Below are 9,423 nucleotides of genomic sequence, written 5' to 3' on the forward strand. Positions count from 1 at the left end.
TTTTCAGAGATCATTCCCCTTGTGTTTGGATACACTTTGGTTATGACCCTGAAATGAAATTGTGTAGTTTGTAATCCCAGAAAGGCTTGAAAATGCAGGGCAAGTTAGCACCCAGTCATTAAATACAGTATCTGTAAAAGTCAACCTACATGTAAATGGATGATTTATTGAAATGTTTGTGTTCCTCTATTCGGAAACCAAAATGACATCAACTTCTTGATTGAAAACCTGGCTCTTCTAAAAGTTTGGTAGCAAATGCTCTTAGCCATGAATGTTGGCTAAAGAAGACAATGGAAAAAAAATAGGGTTCTCCATCATGCACGATCTAGCATATCTGGCCAATACCAAATACACGCGAATTGCAAGCTGATATGTGCAAATTTCGTCCTTGTAGCCAAACAAAATAAAAATAATATTACTAATTTTCACACAAAATGCTCCAGGATGCACACTAGGGCATTTAAAACCATACTAAACATAGTAAACACCAAGTGGAAAACATTCTGAGGAACTTCAATTCAATTTAAATTCAGCGTGCTCAGCCGAACTTACAAATTTTTGTTTCAGAATGCCCCCATTAATTTGTCTCAAATCCTAGGGAACCATTGGTTTTTCTATTTGACAAAAATTCCATATCCAGCCGTGACTTAAATAAAATGTAATGCAAGTCAAATTGTATCCTTATCTTTCCAGCCGTCGATTTCACCAAACTCTTCCTAACTTAAGATTAATCTTAGGACCTAGGACGGGTCCCAACCCTGCACTGCAGCATGCAGACATTAAGATTAATCCTAAGTTAAGAAGAGTTACTCGTCCTAACTCGAGATAGGATCAATTCTAGCGTTTTGTGAAATCGGCTGCTGAATGGTTGACTGAATGTATACAGAGAGGAACAGGCACTTGGGATACTACATGTACATTACAAAGTGTTAAAATCATCAAAACTTAAACCATTCTCAAGTTTTTGGTGGCCATGACAATGCTGCTCGCTACACTCCATTTTAGTTCCTTTGGACACGAGTGTGCGAGAAATTGCGCTTGGATTTTCCGTATTATAGTAAAACACTTTAGCATTTTAGCTACCACTTCCTCCAGAGGAATATTTATATAACAAAAGTGAAATAAAGTCTAACATCCATCCAAAAAATCAAATAAAACCATTAGCAAGTGTCTGCCGAAAACCTAATAAAATGAAAACATGTTTTTGTACCTTAAAGACAATTGAACACAACCATAAGTAGATATAGAGTAAATGCAGGAAAACCTAATACAGTTTATAACTTTTTTTATTGTTACACATGTACAATAGATGCATTATATTATATTCAAAGTATGCATATGTAGGAAAAAAATACAAACAATTTGCCAAGGGACTTACACGGGAGAAAAATCTACTTTTTATCACGACCACCAATTATTTACATTTCTTGATTGTTTGCTGATGATGAAACATCCTACTTTATATTAAGGCTTGGGTTGTTAGGTTAGGGGTCTTGTCAAAATTAATCAAGGTCAGGTAGTTTGATAAATATTCTTTGATAATAAATCTTTGTTGGATTTCTGTTGGACTCTATTTCTGAGAGGAGATAGGGCCGATAAAAAAAAAAAACTAGCAAACACTTTTCAAGTAAAAGGTCCAGCATTAGCAAAAGACCAGGCATGAGCATTTGCTCAAATCTCTATAAATAACCTTTTACTTGACTAACTTTTTACACGACTCGGATATTAAGCAAATCTCGCGAGATTACCTTTCACTTATAGACCTTTTACTAATATCCTGTAGCAATTACTTGTAGTCTATACCAAGGAGAAAATGCCTTGGTGCCCTTGCCCTTTCAAAAACGAAGCACACAGGCCTGATAGGCACACAGTTATGTAATTGCCATTTGCCAACGCACCAAGCCGGGTGCTCTGAGCTTTGACTAATGATTGAATGTAAAATAAAAAAACTTGCAAACACTTGGAGTGATCTTGAAGGTTTGGAGGTCAATGTATAAAACTTAATTATGTAGTGTGAATTTTTATTGAGACAAGTCAAGTAGGCTCTTGCTTAATTTCCGTCAGAGTGATCCAAATCTCAAAGGTAACCCCAGGCACTGTGAACTTCTATGTTTTCTCCCCTACCCTATTTCAAACAAGGTGAAAACAACAGAGGGTAAAAAAATACTTTGTCCTGGAAGGTACTTACCCGCTGGTTATCCTAGATTAACTTTGACAAGGTCCCTTACCATAGAAACAGAAGATAAGGGAAAATCTAGAAATCCTTGTATACAGTATAACAAGGTGTTCATAGAACATTTTATAGCTCTACGGAATTTGGGTTGACTACACAATTCTGATTAAAAACAAAATTCACTGAAACTATTTTGACCAAGCATGCAAAAAATGTCAAACTCGGGACTTTCCCACACATCAATTTTCCATCACAACAAAACATTTTAAATAGTACCTCATTGGTAATTATATTTGTCTTTTGTACATTACATGTACCAAGTGTGTAAATTCAAACAGAGTCACTGTCTCTTCTATAGCTTGTGGTGTGTCATGGCCGAGCGGTCCCAAGCTCCAGTGTTGTCAGCAGCAGATGGGTTAGGATTCCGGTTAGGACACTTGTGCCCTTGAGCAAGGCACTTAACCATAATGACTTCAAAACAGTTTGGAAGGTAGTGCATTCTGCTCTACCAGGCTCCTATAGTGGATGATACCCATGCGTAGTACATCCTTCAGACTGTGAAGGGGGCTGAACCCTTTTTCAGCCCCAGTAGGAGGTGGCAACGTGCCCCTGATGGCAGTTGATCTGGGTCGATAGCCCAAATCAGTTAAGTGTAGCCCTCACCTTGAAGTGGCGGTCCGGCCTTTTGAGTTGGGTGATACCTCACAAACAAAGTGCTACAAAAAAGGGCAGCGTTTCGGGATAAAAGTTCACCATCCGTGGAGTTTCCGTCCCACAGGGCCAATTTTCTGAAAATCAGCCCGATGCAGTCCACATTAAAACTGGTAAACTACACTAATGGAATGCATACCATAGAAGGAATGTAATGCATACGGCTATGACGCCGCCTAGTACCAGCGAGTCTCTCCTCTTTCTTAGGTTTATCCGTTGAACAAGACTGTTGATGACCGGGAAGCGATCTGACAGGTGGAGCGTTAAGGAAAACTTTGATGAAGATTCAGAACAGATTTGAAAAAAAATCCTAACAGATATTGATTATAACAATTTTGATATCCGGTTGATAATAATAATACATAAAATTAGTCATACATGTAGGCATGGGCGACTAGTGTGACTGTTGTCTAAGTATGTCTTCTAAGTTGCGACTACTTGCTATTTCCATTCATGACTACAGCTTTTCTTCCACTTGTTAAACCGCCGCGCCGCCAAGATTATTGAAAAACTAGTCACGAATAAGTAATAAGGACTAGTCGAGTAGTGAATTTCACTAATCACCCAGTCCAAAATAACATTGTCTAATCTGACATAATGTTGCATCAAAAGAGTTGCTTACTGCAATGGCGTCCTTTGCATTGCATACTGAGTATTACCTGAAGATTACCACCTTTTGCCTTGGGCGATCAACCATCTTTGGTTTTGAGTCAGAGTCCTGTGTATTTTTAATCAAAGGATACTGGCCATGTTGGTGACCCCATTTGTTATTTTCTTCAGCGTGCCTCGTTGTGACATAAGATTTTCCTTCGTTGCTATGGCAACACTGCACAAATATAAGAAACAAAAGAAAACATTTAAAATTAGAAACATGATGCCACATCTCAAATCCAAGCTCCAAGTTTTCCTTACATACATATTCCAGTTTTCCAAAATTGTATCAAGTAAAGCCAACCGTGCTTGTAAACGGGCCAATCCTTCAAACCAGAATGCCAGAATCCTCCAAAATCCAATGCCGAAAGCTGTTTGACTGTAAGAAATAATACAGCAGGCACAAATAACAGTTGCTTATCACCATAACAGGCATACTGCATCTTACAGGTATAAGAGTCCAACGATTTAGGAGTAGAGTATTTTGGAGTATAAATGGGTCTCTGGTCACAGACAATAGGGAGATACATGTAGGGTTAGAGCTCAAAAGTTGCTGAGATTAAACAAAACAAAATTTGAGAAATTTGGTATTCTTCTAAAAAAGGTTTGGTCAGCAAACCATCAAGCAGCCCACTCTTCACCATGTATGCTTAGAGGTCTACAAATGTAGGAGTTGAGAAAACTGCACTAGAACAAGGGGTCATGGGTTTGGAACCAACTCTAGGAGCAAATTATTTGTTTGTTTTTTTCCTTTTTTTCTTGAGGGAATTCGGAGAGCACTTACATGTAGTAACAATTATTTATTCTCACAGCCATATTTGACTTACCCTATTGTTTCATCTGCTATTCTGTCAGCACTGTAGTAAATAAAAAGAAACACAAAATTATTTAAAAGAAATTTAAAACCAGAGAAAATCAGCTCAATTATTTTGATAGACTTCTCAACACTACTGCAAAACTATCCCTGCTTGTAGCATGAGGCTTGGACTACTTGATACAAAGTTCTTCATGCTGAGTTGCTGGATGCTGCTGGAATTTGTTTGAAGTACATTGTGTAATCCCCTACAATAAGGGCTTGAATTGAGTTAAAATTCTGCAAGACTGTCGGGCTTTTTTGCTCAACGTTTTTATTTCAATGAGAAATCGCCTGCATCACAAGTCTGATTGGCCACTTCATAGTTTATCGTAGAAGCAACAAAAAAAGTAAGCAGGATATTACTCACAAATTATACATATGGCTAGATATTTTGGCTGATAACCTTATTCTATAACCTTGTTCTATATAATTTTGCTGAACACGAGCATGAAAGCATTCTTCTGAAGTCGAGCAGAGTTTACTGTTCGGAACATCCAGACCAAACCGGCTCTTCTCAAGTTCACAAGTTTACTATTTATTTATAGTTTCTTCCTAAGTATAATTTTGTTGTGCTTAGCTACTTTTTGCATATAAGCAGCTCTATGAAGTTGGGCCTTGTTCAGTTGAAGGTTTTCAGATTAAAATTGAACGTCACTTACTTCCTTATGTGTTCGTTTTCTTTGAGATAAAGCTCTGTCCTCCGATTCAACCCGGATGAGTTTTTGTACGAGTCGATTTCTCTCCTGACTGATCCCAGGAGGTCCTCCCGTTCTCGACACGCTGCGATGTTGGCTTTAGTCTTCTTGAACTCATGGTGGTAGTCTTGAAGGATGTCTCGATGACGCTGGAGGATGTGTAAGAGAGCTGCGCTGGGAGATGTGGAGGAAACTTTGGTGGCGTAGTCTGCCATTCTGTCGTTGATGTCGGACAACTGAATACAAAATTAACAGTTTTGAACTGAGCGATCATATCAGTTGAGGTGGTCAGACTCGGACAATCAGGAGGTGGTCGTACGAAATAAAAACAAAACAAATTTGTGCGCGTTTTACCCTCCCTTTGATCAGCATAAACCCATTGCACTTCTTGCTACAGTGTTTCTCCCATGGTCCTGCAGCAACAAGAATAGCACACTGTTCAAAATGTCAAGACCCCACCCATGAACTCTTTATTATAGCCATCCTCCCAAAAGAGATTTTATACATTGTTGTATCCGCAACTTTACCGGCTAAAACTACTTCTTATTGGTATTTTTGTTTTTATTTGTTTAATTTTTGGCCAAATCAAACCTACTGCCTCCCTTAACCAAAGAGCTCCTGTACAGTCCCCACTGTATTGACCAAATTTGGGGGAGCAGTTGCACCCAAAGTCCACTGGGTAGTGGTTCAAGGTCGACCATTTTTCCCATTTCTGTTGCTAAACTGAAGTGGATATTTTCTTGAGGCTTACCCTTATTAGTAACCTCTCGATCTCCACTGCCATGGTATCAAACATCCTCTCACTGTTTGATGCATTCAACAGTGGTGAAGAGTCCGATGAACTGGAAGGAAAATACATAAATTATTACTCATTTTATTAGTAGAGATAAACTATTATATCTTTCTCGTCAGGGCTGAAATTTTAGTACAAAAACTCTTCAAAGACATGCAAGAAGGAAAACAGGTCATGGGTTCTGATGCTGCAAAGCAGTGTTTTAAGGTCATGCTAGTAGTGCACTATTGAAACTAAAGAATTCCTCAAAAGTGACTAGCGCCGTCACTTGTAGGCCGAAAGCTATGCAGAGAAGATGATGATTGTTGGTTTTAAGGCATTGCATGGTGAGGTATCAATGTATTCAGTTTGCAATACCATGTGTATCCATTGACTGTGAAGATATAATGTATGTTCTTTGGGGACTTGTCTTGCTATTTAGTCAAGTGACTGCGGAGTACGGAATACATCTGCTCTAGCAATGCAAAGATCGTGGGTTCGAATCCCACCCAAGTGATGTACCTGTGGATTTGTTATCAAATTACACTGTGCTTAATACACATCGGTGTATGGGTGAAAACAAATTATTTGTTATCCCCGATGCAAAACAAACATTGAACATAATGAAGTGCGTTTACCTGTTAATGTCCCTCTCATTGAGAGCGCTGAAATTTGTTCCAAGTTTACTAAATGACACCAACTTCAAATCTATTTCATTCTCCACTTGTCTGGCTTGCTTTCGCAGGTCTGGATGGAAGAAATAAAAGTACATTTATAAGAAAGGTATTTGTTTGTTATTAACATTTTGAACTCAACCTGTAACCCAGGTGAAACCTTGTCGTACCCAAGACCAAGTCTGCTAATACCAAAGTTATTTTAATACCCCAGTCATTGTGCCAGTACCAAAATATAAAATGTATTGTATCATGTGAATAAATTGTTATTTTATACAAATTATCTATTCTATGACTTGAATACGACTACGTACAAGTTTACAAGTACAACTTAGGTACGAGTTGACTTGGATACGAGTTAACCTAGGTACGAGTTATCCTGGCATGCCTGGGTACAATACGAGTTGTCCTGGGTATGAGTTAACTTGGGTACGAGTTGACTTGGGTACAATTATTTGGACGTACTTGAGTTGACTTGACTGTGTGGAAAAGTGTCCGTATGGCGCCACCACTTTTTCATTCGATATGATTAAAGCCATTATACACTTTCGGTAAACAGTATTGTCCAAGTCCCACACTTCGTGTATCACAACTTATATATAAAATAACAATCCTGTGAAAATTTAGGCTCAATTGGACATCGGAGTTGGGAGAAAATACTGGGAAAACCCACTCCTGTTTTCACGCGTTTCGCCGTGTCATGACATGTGTTTATAACAAATCCGTAATTCTCGTTAACGAGAATATATATTGTTTTACCGTTTTCTCAAAAAGTAAAGCATTTCATGGACTAATATTTCAAGAGAAGTCTTTCACCATTACCTTCTGTAAACCCTGTAAATTATTTGTAAATCTGTGAACTTTTTTTTTTTTTCCTGTACCGAAAGGGTCCAATGGCTTTAAATATCTAATTTTACCTCGGAGTCGATGAGATATCTCTTTTTTGTAAAAATAAGTGAAAAAGTGGTGGCGCCATACAAAAAGTTATCCTAAGACCTAATGTGTAACTGTAATTAAATAACACTTGACTAAATAAATAGAAAATAGAATATTTAATTGCAAGTGGAATTGTGGGTTTTTTTTGTCAGACACTCACTGTACTGACTGAGCAGTGAGACAGACCAGTGAACTGATACTCATTCTACTAGTCTACTACAGTGGTCCTGATGTCAAACAGGTTAACTAATAATAATATAACGTGTGAAGCACACAGAGATTGAGCATACGAAACAACGTTATCATGTGATGAGAACTTTGTAAAGAAAGCGAATTATAATTTATTAATATTAAAAAAAAAGAAAAAAGAGGAAGGGCAAAACTGCGTCACGCAGTAACAAAAAGTAGGTAAAATAACAACACTTTGGCAACAGTTTTAACACCCTATAAGTTTCCAATATACAAGATTAAAGCCTCAATAATTTTCCAGAGAAAAATTGCTCAAATAAAAGACCCCAGAAATGATAAACGACAACTCAAATTAAGTTCCAACGTGTCCTTACCTTCCCACATATTGCCCGTCGCCATTTTGTGATGTATTTACATTTGCTGCCCTCTCGTGCTAAGGTTTATCCAGTTCACCAATGTGTAGCCGGCCGAAGTTTCGGACGCAGCTCACGTACGCGATAGGCGCACGGGAGTCTCGTGTGGGTTTGAAGGTGAGGGTTAATTTTTAGAGATTGGGTCACAGAGTTTAAGGATTATGGTTGGTTATGCTAAACCTTGAAGGGTTGGTAACGGTAGGGGATTGGTGAGGGTCAATTTTGATAGGTCGGGGTCGGTTAGAGTTAGAATTTTGAGAGGGGGGGGGGAACCTGTTGTGGTTGGTTAAGACACTTGACAGTAATTATTTTGTCAAAGCATCGAGGTAGAAATCTCCATGGTCAAACACAGTCTGCTGACTCGGTGCATCCATCTCAACATAAAATGCATAAATAACAAACCTGTGATAATCGTCGAAGTTGGTTAGAGAATTACTTTTGAAGGGTCGGATTGGAACAAAAAGGGGTAGGGTTATCGGTTTAATTTGAGGGGTCGCCGTGGTTAATTTTGAACAGTGGGTATGGTTGAACTTAGTCCGTGTCTAGTTGAGCTACGGGCTGCGGCTAGGGAGTCCGCGTCATCATGCGCCAAGCTTTTTGGGACGTTCCTGGGGCGGATCCAGTGTTTTTTTTCTCAATGAAAGAGCGCGCCAGACATCAATTTCATGGCTCTACTTATACTGTAAGCAAAGAATCGGTGCTTGGAAGTAGTGAACTGCGCTTACGTCAAGTTATTATTATTTTTTTACTATAGCCTTTTACTATAAATCTTTATAAATAAAAGTAAGCAAAACACTTGCAAGTAAAAGCAGTTGCTTTAATTTTTACCCATGAAGAGCTTACGCTTTCTCTAAAATGGCTCGTCAACAAAAACATCAACATCAATCAACCATTGTGTGTAGCGAGTTAAATAATTAATAAGGGCAGGGTTGTTATAAAGAACGTACCCACTTAAAATAAACAATACTTGCGCCCCACGCCCCTCCCCCTCCTGGATCCGCGCCTGGAAGCTGTGCCCAAGAAAGTTCGAAACATAAGACATACAAAATAGCTCTACACAACAAGGATAACGGAGCAAATTGGCCAAGAGTTATCCACGCTATTGAGGCCATCCAGTCCTTCCGCTCTCGAAATCAAATTCGTGGAAAATTACTTTTTTTCTCGAAAACTACATTACGTCGGAGGGAGCCGTTCTCACAATGTTTTATATTATAACACCTCTTACAATTAATATTCTGCATTTTCATTAGTTTAGAGCGCCTCACATGTCTTAGTTTTACTATTTGAAAATAGTCATTAATTCCTAAAAACAATCGTAACCACATAAAAATAGCAAGACATGTCCGATAGAAG

The 9,423-nt window shown here is 38.5% G+C and overlaps 1 protein-coding gene across 1 annotated transcript; it reads right to left on the reverse strand.

Annotated features, from left to right (window-relative positions):
• Positions 1 to 96: 96 nt before the first annotated feature.
• On the reverse strand, positions 97 to 8,062 carry LOC139938312 (Golgi SNAP receptor complex member 1-like). Its single transcript, XM_071933747.1, has 7 exons — positions 8,032 to 8,062; positions 6,497 to 6,605; positions 5,838 to 5,928; positions 5,051 to 5,322; positions 4,363 to 4,392; positions 3,628 to 3,710; positions 97 to 3,132 (listed from the first exon to the last, which is right to left on the reverse strand). The coding sequence occupies exons 1-7, from the start codon at positions 8,054 to 8,056 to the stop codon at positions 3,008 to 3,010; spliced, it is 735 nt and encodes a 244-aa protein (XP_071789848.1). The 5' UTR covers positions 8,057 to 8,062; the 3' UTR covers positions 97 to 3,007.
• Between the last annotated feature and the right edge of the window lie 1,361 nt (positions 8,063 to 9,423).

The sequence above is a fragment of the Asterias amurensis genome, chromosome 6, assembly GCF_032118995.1.
Source record: "Asterias amurensis chromosome 6, ASM3211899v1".
NCBI lineage: Eukaryota > Metazoa > Echinodermata > Asteroidea > Forcipulatida > Asteriidae > Asterias > Asterias amurensis.

What these genes read in the sequence shown, in the direction of transcription:
- LOC139938312 (XM_071933747.1), bottom strand. Translation starts at nt 8,056, where the DNA reads ATGGCGACGGGCAATATGTGGGAAG. An exon ending in GACGGGCAATATGTGGGAAG is followed by an intron (nt 6,606 to 8,031) that starts GTAAGGACACGT and finishes TCTTCCATCCAG; the next exon opens with ACCTGCGAAAGCAAGCCAGA. An exon ending in AATGAGAGGGACATTAACAG is followed by an intron (nt 5,929 to 6,496) that starts GTAAACGCACTT and finishes TTTTCCTTCCAG; the next exon opens with TTCATCGGACTCTTCACCAC.